This window comes from Diadema setosum, chromosome 14 (genome assembly GCF_964275005.1).
Source record: "Diadema setosum chromosome 14, eeDiaSeto1, whole genome shotgun sequence".
In the NCBI taxonomy this organism is placed as follows: Eukaryota; Metazoa; Echinodermata; class Echinoidea; order Diadematoida; family Diadematidae; genus Diadema; species Diadema setosum.
In genome coordinates, this window is record NC_092698.1 from 2,211,514 (window position 1) to 2,228,899 (window position 17,386).

General features: G+C 39.3%; 2 protein-coding genes across 2 annotated transcripts in view; one reads left to right on the plus strand and one right to left on the minus strand.

The window, feature by feature from the left end:
- The window catches only part of LOC140237825 (protein ENTREP2-like), a 172,177-nt gene that overhangs the window by 143,953 nt on the left and 10,838 nt on the right, over positions 1–17,386 (plus strand). The window contains exon 3 of the mRNA XM_072317754.1: positions 6,367–6,702. Within this exon, the coding sequence (XP_072173855.1) occupies positions 6,367–6,702 (336 nt within the window). The remainder of the gene's footprint in view (positions 1–6,366; positions 6,703–17,386) is intronic.
- LOC140237495 (uncharacterized) lies at positions 11,818–12,768 on the minus strand. Its single transcript, XM_072317422.1, has one exon. It carries the CDS (start codon positions 12,766–12,768, stop codon positions 11,818–11,820), a length of 951 nt encoding a protein of 316 aa, XP_072173523.1.

Consider the following 17,386-nt stretch of genomic DNA (forward strand, 5'->3'; position numbering starts at 1 on the left):
AAGTTTATTTGATGAAAATCGGGTTTGGAATGACTGAAACATCCAAAAACAAAGTAAAACAAAGCAATCGTACTAAAGTGTGGGTCCCACACTTCATGAGAATCGCTCTTTTTTGGATATCTCAGCCATTTCAAAACCAATTTTCATCAAATAAATGTTGAATTCCTCACAGAATTACATACTCTTTCATATTTCATAAGAGGTTTCTCATTATCTCACCAAAAAATGGTAGGAACCTGAAATTAGGTATCAACCAAAACTATACGATCCCTTTAATACTGGTACTGAAATCGTACACACAACACAGCCGCAATGCTAAAAAGGACCTGGGACACACCAAGTGAGCCTCAGTGTCTGACTATCTTGTATGTGGCCATAGAGGGCGACATTTATCTACATTTAACCATAGAGCTGCAGAAATTCCCCACTATTAAAACAGAACAATATCGCAGCCAAGTGATGCCTGGATCATTCTAGCAATCAGTCTTCAATGACTTTGAGATTGATCATGATCTGGAAAAGAAATTATTTTGATGGCACATAGAGTTGTGTCCTCTAAATGTGATATGTTGGATGTACTTGAATATTTACAGGTTGAAGAGAATTTCTCATTAAAATTACAAGATCAGAACAAATACATGCCATTTTTCAAAAGTATGTTTGAGTGAAAGATTTCACAAGGACCATTCAGTGGATCAACAATGGGAGTGGGGTAGATGTAGGTTTGTTGTTGGTGGTGGTGGTGGTGGTGTCATTACTGACTCTATGTATCAAGAGATAATATCATGACTAAGACACATGTACAAACACATTAGGAATGGAATATATGACATATGTATAGTATTAGATAAGCCTTTTGTCATTTAAAGTAAAATTCCTATTTGGGACATATTTATATAAATCAAAGATGTACTGTGAGATAATAATAACCCATGAAAAATATTGGTATCATTATACAGTTTTCCATTATTAAAGGGAGGGCCAGATTGATGTAAGATGTGGCATACGTAGCCAAAAGATATCTAGAAGAGATTTCTAGAAATCCACTATGTTGTACAAGAAATGACTACTGTTGTTTTGAGGCAAATCATGCATGGCATTCCATCCCACAAAGCCATTATCTTCAAGCCTTGTATTTCTCCCTTCTCAGCCATAGCTGCATCCTTATGTGCCTTTAAGATCCCATCCTCGCCAGAAAATCTAAAGTAAACACTGCCCTCGTCAGTCTGTAATGTTTCATGTGAAATGACTGCACAGCGCGGGCCAATTAAGTTCAGTTTCTTCCCTCGGGGAACAGTTTATTTTATGGGAGTTGGGCAGGAAAGGGGGGGGGGGTGGAGGGGAAACTCTGTACCTGATTATCTCCAAGAGATTAGATCTGGGCTAATTTGCGATGAGTCATTATTCTTGTCTGAAATTAAGAACGTGTTTTCGTTAGGCAGAATGTCCCAGGGTGAGGGGCTGTTTAGGTTAGGTACTTGGGAAGATAGAGCATCTTCTACGTTCTGATGCATGATGTGAGGAATGGAAGTTGTGATCTGTCATGACTGATATACAAAAACCTGATAAAGTCACAGAACATTAATTTTTTGAGTGTATTTTTAGGTTTTCAGGATACTAAGCACTCAATTTGTTTTATGATTTGCCCCACTTTATTGGGAAAAAAAGGAAGATCGAAATAGGCTGCAGTGAAATAAAAAATAGGAAAGCTAGACACTAGGGGGAAAAATGTTCAAAAAATTTGGTTTGAAGCTTATGTGCCTATGCATATGGAAAATTATGCATTTAGCACTGAAGGGTGATTCAAAATATTGTACTCAAAGGAATATAGACCAAAAAAAAAGGAACTGTTTTGCATTTCAGAACATTTTCACATTCAGGCAGGAGATATTCAATGTATTGCACTCTTTTTTTATTTACTTTTTCTTTAAATGAATATGAAATTTAATGTTTTCAGTCAAATAGAATTCTTGCGCTGTATTCTTAACCTGAATAGCTATAATTTAGTCATGGTTATGTAGTGAAAGCTCACGATCAAAAGTTTACATCAGGAATTTATATCATTACATATCTTCTCATATCTTCTATGATTTGCCTTTAACTTTATGCATATAGAGGACTAGATAGAATCCAGATTTCATGTAGTCCATAAGTGTTATAGCATAAATGAAATGATATCATAAATAAACATTCCTTCGGTTTGATACAGTTTGCATTTCATGGACAACATTACAATATTTTCATGTACACACATTAATAAAGTATAGTATGAATTTTTATTGGAATGGCAGGTGCAATTGATACAGATGAATATTGCAGTTTTGCAAAAGTCAAAGTTTTTTTTTTGTGTGTGTGTGATACGAAACAAGCACATCTTTGATTTGATTCTGTCTTCATCTTTTCCACCCACACGACTACGACAAAGTGGCATGCACATTAGCAGAGAGCAATTATTTCATTTGGAGATGATCTCATGGCAATGTGCAGCGATGGTAGTTTATGGGATATGTCTCGGGGAAAAAAGACAATATTTGAAAATTGATGTGGAAAATGGATGTGGCATGATAGGGAAGATGATTAACCCCAATGAAACATGTCTGTAGGGACGATCAAATACTAATTATCTGCCAGAAGATTGGTCTCCTGTAGCATTAAAGATATTTGATGGAGTATAGCATTAAAGTGGAGAGAAAAGTGAAGAGGTATTCCATGGTGGGTCATTAATTTGTGGTTGACTTCCCTCTGTTTTCAGTCTCTGTTTGTGTTTTCTATTCTTTCTCTTTCATGTTTCTTTAATTCTCTGCTCTCCACTATTTCAATCTATGCTCTTTTTTTCCTCCACTTGTATACTCATTTTTCATGATCCTGTACTATTGAGATATATTTAGTTGTTTCAGTTTATTGATAACCAAGGATGTTACATTAACCAAGTAATTGACATTATGATTTAAAACACAGCCATGTTGTACAACAAATATATCACCCTTTTTTATGAAATGGCATTGATTTTCTCTTTTAATTTTAATAATGCACATTTTGATTGTAAAGTTTGTAGTCTGTTTCTTGCTTATTTCCATTGATATGTGAATTCTGTGCTAAGTTAAGTCCCATATGACAGCATTTATTTATCAGGAGTTCTGCTCGTTTTGGCATCAGATTCATAGCCTTAGCACCCATGCAGTCCCATCACCAATCATGCAACCGTGGCCAAATGCAACAGCGCCCCCTTTTGATCACATGTTTACAATTCACTGGAGTCTTGCACGGAGTGCAGAGTTTATGGTGCATGTTCAGTTTGGAAAGGTGGAAATCTGGCACACAATTCAGCTACCCTATAATGTTTCATCATTGTTTTCCTTTGTGAGCACAATTATTTTAGGAAAAAAGTACTCAAACATACATTTGAATTGAGTGAATGCAGTAAAGTCTGAGGAAATCTGGACAATCCAGTCAAAAGCTATGCACTCAAAACTTTTGATACTGTGATTGCTAGGTGAGGAGGCTACAACAGTTCGTTGGACAATGACATGAAGAAAACATAAAGAGAATTCAACTTATTTTTATTTCTTTTTAGCATAATGAAAGAGCACCTGACTTACCTCTTTCAGAAAGCAGGGGGAGGAATACAACCCTTACCTTCTTCTTTCCCTTATGTCTATTTTCATATATTTCTTAAATTTTTCCTCCTTCAGGCCAGAATTCAGGAAGGTGGTACAAATGAAACCATGGTTTAAACCATGGACAATTTGTATGGAGCGCCAAGTGTCGCATGGCCTATTTCATTACGAAATCAGTCTTTTCGTCGATTTCGTCGACGAAATGTTCATTTCGTTACTAAATATTAACATTACGTCGACGAAGTGATCATTTCATTAACGAAATGGTCATTTCGTCGACGAAATGACTGACTTGTTAATGAAATAGGCCATGCGACACTTGGCACTCCATAAAAAACTACGGTCTTTGTCCATGGTTTAAACCATGGTTTCATTTGTACCACATTCGTGAATTCGGGCCCATGTGTGCATAGAGACAATTCATCTTTTTGATTTTCACTTTATAAAAGTGGTTTATATTTATCCTTATTATTATCATCATAATCATCATTATCATTAAAAGTTTCATTATTATTATGCAAAGAGGAACGAGGAGTATAAAAAGATTACCTGGTACTCTTTCAAAACCTCCTTCTAGCACTATCCTTCATGCTGTGAAATTACAGGTTTTTATTGCACTGGAAAATTGTGTAATATCTCGTCAGTGCTTACCTGAGGAGCATGACCATGAAATGACTTTGTGGTACATGAATACAGCTGTCAATCAAAGAAAATGTAATTTTCACACTTCGTATGTTTGGTATGCCAAAAATGTTTCTGTTTCACTGCCAAATTGCTTGTGATTTCTTTCTCTGCAGCTGCAAAAAGAAACAATTCAATGAGGTGATTTTTTTTTCCTTTTCTGTGTGTGTCAGAAAGTAGCAAATTGTCAGATCTGTGCATTGTCAAATGCATGCATGAAAGGCAGTGATAAAGTTTAATTTGGGGGAGGTTGGTGTTTCATCATGCATTTAATGTTCTTCATTGATTCACAAATGAGCTGCGGAGCGAATAAACAAAAAGGAAGTAATTTTCCAGGGCACTGTTGGCTGTGTCTAATTTGATGAATTCTCAAATCTATTCAAGTGTGGACTGTGTGACAGGGAAAGATACATTTTCATACCCCAAGTTGATGTGGTGGTTGCACGACTATTGTGTTATCAAACAAAACAGTTTGGGATTTGCATGCAGTCTGATTATTTCTCTAATTTTTTTGTAAACTTACAGACTTTCTTTAAGAATTTGACTGCTGGATGCAGTAATGCAGAAAGAAGAAGAGTAATTTTGTTGTTTCAGTATCATAGGGGAACGAACCTCATTATAACGAAGACCTAAAGAGAACAACTGTTGACATGGATTTTCCTCCACATAATAAAGAAAATTACTTCATTGATAGATGCAGGGAGATCTGGATCTTCCTAAATGAGGCCAATTGCATTAAACTCCCAGGCTTCGAGATATTACGCCATGAATACACACAAGTCTACGCCGATGTGTTGGCACAAGAAAGGGCAAGACAGTAGGCCTGGAATTGATGGATACATTTTGCGATCAGGAAGAATCAATAAAGAATATAGAATGGTTGTAGGGTAGCACAGATTGTCACAAAGGCTCAATCTGTCTGGGAATTTCTGTCGAGTCAATATTTGCCAAATAAAATCTTAAGTAAATACGCCGAGATTTATTTTGTGTCTCTCATCATTCATCATGTTCAGACTTTTTTTTCTTTTTTTTTTCTTTTTTACAAGCTTGACAAGTTAGTGTGGCTGTACATTGATTAACCCCCTTGATGTTAGATTCACAACCTTACAAGTTACATCGTAAGAGTAATGTTTTTAACCCTATGATGCTGCGATTTGTAGTCACCGATGACGTAAAAAATCTTCAATACAAGTCAAGATCCAGTGTGAACAATTGTTCTGTTTTCAGACAAGCTGATTTCATGTCGTGAGTAACCTTATAAAAGCATTCAGTCAAATCTACTCATTTTAAAGGGATCGTATAGTTTTGGTTGAGACCTAATTTCAGGTTTCTAACATTTTTTGGTTAGATAATGAGAAACATCTAATGAAATATGAAAGAGTATGTAATTCAATGAAGAATGCAACGTTTATTTGATGAAAATTGGTTTTGAAATGGCTGAGATATCCAAAACAGAGCGATTCTAATAAAGTGTGGGACCCACCTCTTATTATGATCGCTTTGTTTTACTTTGTTTTTGGATGTTTCAGTCATTCCAACCCCGATTTTCATCAAATAAACTTTGAATTCCTCTTAAAAAGGTATGCTCTGTACTATTTCATAAGTGTTTTCTTGGTATCTCGCAAAAAGTTCAAAGCCCATATCTCATCTCCACCAATACTGTACTATCCCTTTAAAAGATGGTGCTTTTTCACGTAAAGTATATATTCTGTATATGCCATATATTTTGCGGGGTTTATATTTGCGCAAATCTTGCGAGTTAGGTGCTATTCGCGAATGTTGCAACACATAAAAATATCAATTCTAATCTCGACTACATTTCTCTGTTCATTACTGTGCTCCACATTCGCAAATTGAACCACTCGAGAAATTGTCGGGAAGTCCCAATTCATGAAAAGTTAGATTCGCTAAATATATGGCGTAGACAGCAGTCCACCTTTTGATGCATTTCGTGTTGTTTGGCTGGTGAAATGAAAATGAAGTTTTCATAAATATTGAAGTATAAGCATCTGTGAGATATTAATGCACTCTTTTTTGTTTCTATACATTTCACTTTCTTACCAAACAGATAAGTTTCTTCACTTTCCTATCCGCGTTATGTGTCATCCTCCACCTCGTGGCCACCGCCCTGTCGGGGCTGAGTTGCGCCGAACTCCAGATGTTGGGAGGGTGCCGCAAGCAGGCCAGCACCCTGGTGTGCCGCTGCTGCACCGCCACGCTGCCGTGCACGGCCACGGAGAACTCCGTCGCCATCGAGGGCGTCAAGGACTGCGCCATCATCACCTCGACGATACGTCTCGTCATGTTCATCATATGCGTGGCCAACATTGTGGCTTGTATGATATGCATTGCAGCCACGATTGTTGGCTGTGCGTACATCATTAAACGACATGTAGCTAGGAGGGTAAGTGTCCTTTTACCAGTTCCCAGTTTTTCCAACCTACATTTCAACCATTGTTTCAACCATTAATGAGCTCCACACAGGAGATGCAGATGGCATGCTTAATGATTATCTTCTTTTTTCATTTCTTTATTGTTTGTGTGCTGTTTCAGTGTAGTCAACTGATATATTTTTCTGTATTTTCAACTACCACCCCCCCCCCAGATATATCTCAATTATGAAGTCTTTTTCCAGTATGTTCACATGAATCTTCACAGATCATTGGTGCATGAAAAAGTTAACCAATAGCTGGAATTCCCAAGGGTGGTTAGAATCTAGTCCATGGATGATCAGGGTAGATCGCAACTGCATAACTGTAAAAACCAGAAATATGAAAGCATGAAACTTTTGAGAATTGGAGCCAACGGCTTTTATCACAGCATGAAACTTTCACACGTTTGCAACTAGCATTCAATACAATGTGTACAGGCAAAAGCTTTAGCACAGCAATACACTGTGTATAGGCAAAAGATTCGTGAAAAATGCTGGCGTTTTTCACGAATCCTGGCTCCTTTCAAAAATTCACTAAAATTTCATGCATGCTAAAACTTCTGGTTTTACAATAAGTGTGCCAAGCACATTGTACATGCTAACAGACATGCTACACTGAATGATGCTAGCAAGTACATTTGGGGTAGACAGGAATGTAATGCGAATTTAAGAAAGAATAAAAGGATTAAAAGCAATATTTCCCCTACAGAATATCCTATTTACAAAGCCTTGAGCATGTCTATTTTATGTTTTGTGCTCTAATACGGTGTTATATCTGTTTTTATGTGGTCATGACAGAAATACAAAGTTTATGAAATATTTGTATTTATTTTTCTTTTTTTCAAAATCATATCCAGGCTTTAAATCCATACTACCTCATTTGGCTGTTTTATCAACCTTCTTCCTTTTTTTGTGAATTCTGTCATTATTTTCCTCATGTTCTGTTGTGAAGGACATTCTTTCTGTTCCTCGGTACTGCCATAATGACCTACTTTTTCAACCTTTCAAGCTGTAAAAGCTTAATACTACACTAAATCACAATAATTCTCATTGTATGATTGTGACATTGACCGAACTTTACTACAAGCTGCAGCTTTTCCCCATTCATGACCTAGTCTAAGGTTCTTACATTTTCGGTCTTTTGAAGGCAAGTTTCCCTTTTTCCTAATCTTCATTTAAATTCCATCGCTTTTGAAATATAGGGCACACCTGGCTAGAAATCCTCCTTTATTCCCCCTTTTTTTTCAGCCAGTGGTTTCACTTTCTACTACAGTTAATTGGCATTCTTCCAATACCTAAAGATATCATCCAGTGAGGATAATGCGAGGTTGGTTTCCAAGTATTTAACCTCGGGGGTTGAGGTTGCTGTCTTTTTCAGTGCGTGAAACATTCTTTGAAGAAACAAATTGAAAGTCAATTGTGCTCTCTCACACTGCCTTTTCTACTTCTTCCTCTCTCTCTCTCTCTCTCTCTCTCTCTGTCTCTCCCCCTCTCTCATTTGTATAATCCTTAAAGTAATCATTGTCCATTATTCATTTTGATGACAGACGAGTGCTTGGGGCAAGACAGCAATTGTTGAGAGCATACTGCCAAAGTCACAATGGGACTTCCAAAATGGCTGGTTAGATTTGCATTCGAAAAGAAAATTGGATTGAAAAAAGCAATTCTATAATTATTGTGTATGTAACGACAACAAATGGAGCCGGGACTCGCTATGTTGGTTACGGGTGTTCTTTATTATTCGCAGGTTCTGATCGTCAACTGAACCCAAACAAGCCCTGAAATGTATAAACATTATGTACAAGGGATAATGAGTACATTGTATTGTCATTGAATACATGAATGAATGAAGTTCATTAACATAGCATACACAGTCTTATAATTCAGTTGTGTTCACTCTTATTTGTGATGATTTGTTGCATCATTGCATCGTAATACATTCTGTATCGACATTCATTAGCATAATTTCTGCAACTTGTAATTGGCACATAGTCATTGATTGTTGACATTTCATTCCAACAGTGAATGGTTAGATTCTGATAGTTTACGCTATGCTCATTGACTAATTGTTTCCACTGCATGATTATAGCTATTCCATTACATATACATATTTACAATGGCAAATCTCTAATTCGCATTAGGTTTCTCTATACAGACTTAAGTTTATGTTGGAAGTTCTGATACAGACTCCAATGTGAAAGCGTTTATATTGGCTTTACTGTAGCTCTACTGTTCTATAACAGGTGTTTCCATGTGAAAGCGCCTAGGTCGTAAATGTGTCAAGAATGCTCTCTCACTGACCAGAGAGGATTGAATGACCTTAGGTCCGAAGTCCGCTCACTAGGTTAAAGTGAATTTGCTCTGTTTTCTAGAATCTTGACGTCACAGTGTTTCTTGCTAAAATGAATTGTTCTACACTGCTCTTGAAGTTCATAGATGTCTCGCTAAATAACTAGCTTGAACAAGTAATTATATGCTAAATCAGAGTAATGCATCTAAAGCAGAATGATTAACAAATGTAATTAACAGATATCACATTATAAAGAAGTTAGCATAATTGCAACTCAATCAGCAATAACAGATAATGATATCCAATATTCTCTTATATCACACAACTCAACATAATATAGCAAGATTCAATTCGCTCAAAGAACCATCAGTATACATTCAATACCGGGCCTTATACCGTTAAACACTCCTATCATCTTCAATAGGCAAGATATGGAAATAGGGAAAGGAATTAGAGGAAGAATAAAGAAGAAGGAGAAGAAGGAGAGAGAGAGAGAGGGGGGGGGGTTCTCCTAGTGCATACACCGATATGACTAGAATATTACACTCACAAGTGTTTACTCCACAATGTCGTCACACACACAATGTCACCAATCAAGATGTTGTGAAAGCAGCAATGAACATACATCTTCAAATTGTCAAGTCTATCTTTTAACCAGCTTTTCCAACAAGTTCTTCCTATTTGTCAACTCAACTTAACTCAACGTCCACTCACATAATGTAGGAGCTCGATAACCGATAAACAATGTCGTATCAACCAATCTGAGTCTGAGGCAGGTTTGAGCCATACATTTCAGAAGTCAGATATATGTGAACGACAATGAAATCTCATGATGTGCCCATGCACATTCGCATCACTCTGTTCAACATAACAGAGGATCCCTATTTCAACTCAATTTGAAATAGCAACAATGTTATCACTGATCTATAGCGCAAGTAGCAGCTCATAGATAATCCTAACACTATCTGGACAACATACTAGACTCGAACTAGACTTCACAGTTTAAGCTTGACAAAGAAGATAACTTACCCCTGCCGCAGACAAAGATAGCTGACTCCCGATCACTCGCTCTGCTTCACAATATCTTGCTGTTTCTTCGTTGTCAAAGATTCCAATATAAAGTGAGGAGAGGAAAACTTCGCTATTTATTGGGTTTAGGACCCTTCCCAAAGATATATTCTAACTTTAAATTCCAATCCACCGACGCACAGTTCTACGTCACTTTTACTGCCACTTTGTTTGGGTGGAGGGCTATGTCTGGCTATGAGGTCATAGCTTGACCCAAGGAGGGCAGAGAGTGGACATTATGCCCAAATTTGGCAAGTAAAAGTGGAGAATGTGACGGGAAGGATTGGACTTCCTGAATGACGCAGGGTGACTCATTTTCCAGAAAATGTATTTTTATGTTACTTTTTGTTTTGAATGTTTGATTCTCAGAAATCTTTCTTTCTCTTTGTTTTGACAAAAACCACAATGTTACATTCTCCCCTGCTTCATGTTGGCATCCCTGACAACATACCAAAAACATAATTATTTAATATCAACTAATGAGACACTTAATTTCTACCCGAAAGTAGAGTTAGTAGTAGCAAGTGCGACTTGCTAACATCTGCGAGAATCTCCTCAGTGACGGTTGGCGGCGGCTTTCCCTGCAGCCTAGCCGAGCGCCTTGGGGGTGGAGCTGACTCTGGTCCATCCTCTGGGCGCTCCCCTGCTTTTTCCAAAGCAGGGAGGTCGTCCTCCCTCATGATGACTGCTTCGCCGTCATCCGCCATTGGTACATGGTCACTGTCGTTCCGGTAGTTCACGTCCGGGTTGTCACCTATACATACACGACTGCTCTGGGGTCGTCAGGGCTCCTAAGCTATCTCCAGGTTCTCCGTCATCGCATCTGGGCATCATCCTCAATATCCAATTGAGGCCAGAGGAGGAACCACACGTATCCTCTCAAAACAGCATTACGCTCGCCAGATGAATTGGGATTGCCTGCAGATAGTTCCAGAAGACCAGTCGGCGTCCTTGAAGCTGGATGTCGCTGTTGCTGAAGTTTACCATCTGGACAGGAGCTCTTCCCGAGGAGGGCACCCTTACGGAAGTAGGTAGGAGAACGAGTCCATTTGGTAATGTTGAGGTATCCCTCTCCTCAACAACTGCGACACAAGGTTGTCTAGGCATATGCGTAGTGCAGTCTACCATAATACTACACCTTGCTGGTAGGAGAATGGGCTTCTTTCCACCAGACCGAACTTGATAACGTTTTTTCGTAGTCGTTTGGGGTTTCCGGGCCATCACCTCTTCATACAGGGCAAGGACATGGACCCACGCAGTTCCCTCACTGGACTCTGCTAGTGTCTGCTGAAACCGGCTCTCTGACGTGGACTTCAGTGCCTTGTTGACATCTCGAAGGACGTTAGATCCGATGACAGCAGGAACAAGCTTCTTACGCTCGGCCATGGGCGGGTGAACAGGATCACGCACGACGAGGAAACCCATCTCCGGAAACCTCTTTCCCATGACCTCCAGTGACAACTCAACATAGCCGCGATAAGGAACTGCCAGACCTTGTGCACCTGTAATAGAGATGAACTCTGAAACGTCAACAATTTCTTCATGAGCGAGGTGCTCATTGAAGAAGGACTCTGTAATCGTAGACACCTGCGCACCAGTGTCCAGCAAACATCTGACGTCCTTCACCCCTCCAAGATCCACCGACACCTCCGGACAGCTTCCCACCGCCTTCTCGAAAACTGCTGAGCCATGACATTCCTTACCCACCGTTTGGCTCTCAACGGTGGGCCTTACTCTTTTGGCGCCCCAGCTGGGGTTTGCGACGCCGGTTGCTTGGTGATAGCTTGACCCTCATTGGCCTGATTCAAGTCTGCCATCCTCTTCTTGCACTGACGTTGAATGTGGCCAGTCTTCCCGCAGTAGTAACAGGTGATCCTTGGTCGGCTGGAACGTTCAGCAGTCAATGCCTCAATCTGACGTTGCTGCTTTTCCAGAAGGTCGCCCTGCCTCTTCCGGATATCCAGGATGCTTGCCTTTTCGCTCGTCGAGGTCTCCTGCAAGGTGGCTGCCTTAGGTTTCCTCGACAGCCCAAACCAATTTAGGGCACGGTCTCGGAGTTCAAAGAAGTCGAGGTCGGGAGACTCGGTGTTCAGTCGTCTGAGCTCTCGCCGCAACCCCTCATCACAAACAGTCTCCGCCAGCCGTCCCTTTAGAGTTTCCGTCTTGCTGCCCTTGTAGGAGCTGTCCAGGAAGCATATGCGGTCATAGAGGGTCACCAGTTGGAGTGAGCATTCCAGCAGTCCCTCTGCTGGAGCCTGCTGGTAGCTGAAGAACTTCTGGAGTAGAACCGGAAGAGAGTCCCCACTCCCGAAGACCTTCTCCAGAGTAGCGAAGATCTCCTTCACGTCCTCGGCTACAGCATCACCACGACCAAGGATCTCCCTCCGGGCGTTCCCTCCTAGGTGATCACGGACGAAAGCAGCCTGCTCTGAAGTACCCAAGTTCCGGACAGCAAGCTGGCTTTTCATGTCTATGATCCAGTCCTGGACGGTTGGATCTCCTGGTTTCACCGGTTTCCCTTTGAAGACTTCCAGCCGCCTTCCTTGTGTCAAGAAGATGGGCTGGATGCCGGTAGTTGTGCTTGCTGAGGCTTGGTCCTTGGTGTCATCCCGTTCTCCCTCAAGCTTGGCTTCCAGCTCCGCCACCTTCTCCTTCAGGGCGTCAATCTCCGATTTCTCCATTTTCTCCAGCAAAGGGGCAGGTAGGTGAACAGTGATCTGCGAATCCTGTCCGTGACGCCAATTTTTTGTAACGACAACAAATAGAGCCGGGACTCACTATGTTGGTTACGGGTGTTCTTTATTATTCGCAGGTTCTGCTCATCAAGCTGAACCCAAACAAGCCCTGAAATATATAAGCATTATGTACAAGGGATAATGAGTACATTGTATTGTCAATGAATACATGAATGAATATTTGACATTAATATAGCATACACAGTCTTATAATTCAGATGTGTTCACTCTTATTCGTGATGCTTTATTGCATCATTGCATCGTTATACACTCTGTATCGACATTCATTAGCATAATTATAGTATAATTACTGCAACTTGTAATTGGCACATAGTCATTGATTGACATTTGAGCAATGAATGGTTAATTCTGATAGTTCACGCTATGCTCATTGAGTAATTGTTTCAACTGCATGATTATAGCTATTCCATTATAAGTACATATTTACAATGGCAAATCTCTAATTCGCATTAGGTTTCTCTCTATACAGTCCAAAGAGTTAACTTTATGTCAGAAATTCTGATACAAACTCCGATGTGAAAGCGTTTATATTGGCTTAACTGTAGCTCTACTGTTCTCTAACAGGTGTTTTCATGTGAAAGCTCCTAGGTCGTAAATGTGTCAAGAATGCTCTCTCACTGACCAGAGAGGATTGAATGACCTTAGGTCCGAAGTCCGTTCACTGGGTTAAAGTGAATTTGCTCTGTTTTCTAGAATCTTGACGTCACAGTGTTTCTTGCTACAATGAATTGTTCTACACTGCTCTTGAATTCATAGATGTCTTGCTAACTAACTTGAACAAGTAATCACATATATCAGAATAATGCATCTTAAGCAGAATGATTAGCAAATGTAATTAGCAGACATCACATATAAAGAATTTACATGATTGCAACTCAATCAGCAATAACAGATATTGATATCCAATATTCTCTTATACAACTCAACGTAATAAAGCAAGATTCTGTTTGCTCAAAGAACCATCAGTATACATTCAATACCGGGCCTTATACCGTTAAACTCTCCTATCATCTTCAATAGGCAAAATATGGAAACAGGGAAAGGAATTAGAGGAAGAATAAAGAAGAAGGAGAAGAAGGAGAGAGAGAGAGAGAGGGGGGGGGGGGGTTCCTAGCCAGTGCATACTCCAATATGACTAGAACATTACATTCACGAGTGTTTACTCCACAATGTCGTCACGCACAATGTCAGCGAACAAATGTTGTGAAAGCAGGAATGAACATATATCTCCAAATTGTCAAGTCTATCTTTTAACCAGCTTTTCCAACAAGTTCTTCTTATTTGTCAACTCAACTCAACTCAACGTCCACTCACATAATGTAGGAGCTCGATAACCGATAAACAATGTCATATCAACCAATCTGAATCTGAGGCAGGTTTGAGCCATACATTTCAGAAGTCAGATATATATGAATGACAATGAAATCTCATGATGTGCCCATGCACATTCGCATCACTCTGTTCAACATAACAGAGGATCCCTATTTCAACTCGATTTGAAATAGCAACAATGTTATCACTGATCTATAGCGCAAGTAGCAGCTCATAGATAATCCTAACACTATCTGGACAACATACTAGACTCGAACTAGACTTCACAGTTTAAGCTTGACAAAGAAGATAACTTACCCCTGCCGGAGACAAAGATAGCTGACTCCCGATCACTCGCTCTGCTTCACAATATCTTGCTGTTTCTTCGTTGTCAAAGATTCCAATATAAAGTGAGGAGAGGAAAACTTCGCTATTTATTGGGTTTAGGACCCTTCCCAAAGATATATTCTAACTTTAAATTCCAATCCACCGACGCACAGTTCTATGTCACTTTTACTGCCACTTTGTTTGGATGGAGGGCTATGTCTGGCTATGAGGTCATAGCTTGACCCAAGGAGGGCAGAGAGTGGACATTATGCCCAAATTTGGCAAGTAAAAGTGGAGAATGTGACCGGAAGGATTGGACTTCCTGAATGACGCAGGGTGACTCATTTTCCAGAAAATGTATTTTTATGTTACTTTTTGTTTTGAATGTTTGATTCTCAGAAATCTTTCTTTCTCTTTGTTTTGACAAAAACCACAATGTTACATGTATATATCTGCACTAATTGAAAAATGAAGCTGATTGCAAACCGTCAGTGCTTTGTTGTTGCTTTTTTGTCTTTGTTTGATAAAGGAAATTATGGGGTTAAATTGATAGTTGATATAGGAGTAGACTGAAAATTGAACCTTCTCTTTAAGATTTACTTAATTTTGAAGAGAATTTTTGAATAGTAATTGAAACTAGGATTGTTTTAGATTTTGAAGTAGTTGGCAAAGTACAAACGTAACTACAGAATATTTTGTTTGAACATGGGATAAGTCTTCAAATGCGGCAGAAAACTAATAGTCACGATAATTACACATGTTCTTCAAATTGTTTTGAGAACCAAGAGCAGTTTTCAGCCTTGAAGTTAGGTTTTTAAAATCTTCGGGGGGGGGGGGGGAGGGGTGGGTGGGTGAGTAGGATGGACAGTATTTGTAATTGTTCTTGATGTTGTTTGTGTTTCTTCTACTATCAAAATGTCATTAGAGAAGAGTGCTAATTACTAGTATTGTCAACAATTACTTCCAAGTTTGTGACCCACATTGTCGTTCATCAGTCATGTTTGAGGTGTGCAGAAACTTTGAGCAGAAAGAAACCAGAATGTGAACTCAACCAGTGAAAAATCCATCTTACACTTTACAGCTTACACATGAAGCTTGCACTTTTTACAGACGTAGATGATGAACCTCACAAAGTACAAACATTTCTTCTTTACCTGTTTGAACCTGTCAAAAGTGCACTCTGTTGTGATACCATTTGTAATGCAAAACGATACACTTCTCATGTCCAATTTGAAAACAAGTTGGAGGGCAACAAAACTCAACTAATAGCAAATTATCCTGGTATTCTGTATTTTAAAGGAGTTACGAGAACTGTCATTATCACTGTCATTAGCACACTTAGGAATGCAATTCCAGAATCATCAATTGCAGTGCCAACGTGGGACTGCCTTTATAGATAGAATCTAGGAATTGACGTAAACGCCATTCGAAGGGGGGGGGGGGGGGGGGAGATGGACAGACAGGTTCCCACACGTTGCCAAATCTTAACCGTATTGAAGCATTCATGTTGCTGTGTATGGTCTTCAGTGTTTACGCTCTTGCCATCAGCACTTTAAACTCTAAGAATGAAATGGGCCAGTATGGATGAGTAAACCCGTAGGCTAAATACGATTTGTGACCTCCTGAAAGACGTTTGAGGAAATGAAATCCAGTAATTACTGGTCTTTGGGTATTTTTTGAAAGAAGGTAGGTTGACATAAAGGTGAACGGAAACTCTCTTCTGCACAAATGGTCTCAGAGTCATTAGCGTTATGATTGCAGCCAGCCCTGTGCTGATCTCATCTATGAGCTGTTTCAGACTGACAAAGAACTTTTTCGTAAACGTGTATAGCACATGATGCTAGATGAGACATATAAATATGCAAGTCTGTTAGCAAAGTTGAATCACATTCCTCCCGAACACATCTCTCAAAAATTTCTCAAATCATATTTATAGAGATGTGGTGAGGTTTGTTTGTTTGTTTGTTTGTTTGTCTGTTTGTTTGTTTGTGTTTTGGGGGTTATGTTGTCAATTTTTATTTCATTCTGGGTGTATATTTGCAGTGTAGAATGGTGTAAGGTCTGAAACATTATTGAAGACTGAAGTTGACCTGTTCTCCACTACCACCTTTGTGCATGCATGTAAACATACCAAGCATTGTCTTATGGAGTATTCAGTATCATTTCAGACTCATCTGAGTGTGTGGACACCATGTTACCCAAAACATGAGTAGATATGTCCTTTTGTATGACATCATTAGAAACCAGTTCTTTCGTAAGTGTGAAACCCACTCTAAGTCGTCCAACTCAAGGCCATTTATCTCTACCGGGCCTGTGTCCAAGCATATGTCCTACTTTGACAGAAATTAGCTCCTTGGTGCCACATATCTGGCGGGCCTTGCTGGCCAAATGATATAGTCTCTCTCATCTTACTTCTTGTTCGGTAATTTCTGTGTGATTTCTCAGCGGTAATAAAACTCATCTCAATAAATGCAGTCTCCATGTATCACGTTGCTCATGTGGCCTACCATAATTGTTTTGCTCGTCAGGCTTGGTCAGGTTTTGCCCAGTAGATGGCAACCTTCAAGAGGTTTTAAAGTTGTTTTGGTATTGTTCATGTTGAAGGTTTTCAGCTACCTTGTATGGTAGGCAGTCGTAAAAGGTTTATTTCTGGACTAACATTCAGCTCATTGCTCCTATATGGAGTCAAGCAAGAAAAAAGTTTTTTTTTTTTTTTTTTTTTTCTGACCATAGATGATTCATTTATTAGTCACAGTATTTTGTTTTCAGGTTGAGATTTGTGTATGAGTTTCTGTTTTGAATGTTTGTTTTGAACATTGGAAGCTAAACTGGTTCAAGGTGAAAACATTTAATCTGTTAATGTTGTGAGGTAGAAAAAAGTATGCACTTCACTCTACACAATAGA

Bases quoted from the DNA above. Each gene is read 5' to 3' on its own strand.
- LOC140237495 (XM_072317422.1), bottom strand. From the start codon at position 12,768: ATGGAGAAATCGGAGATTGACGCCCTGAAGGAGAAGGTGGCGGAGCTG.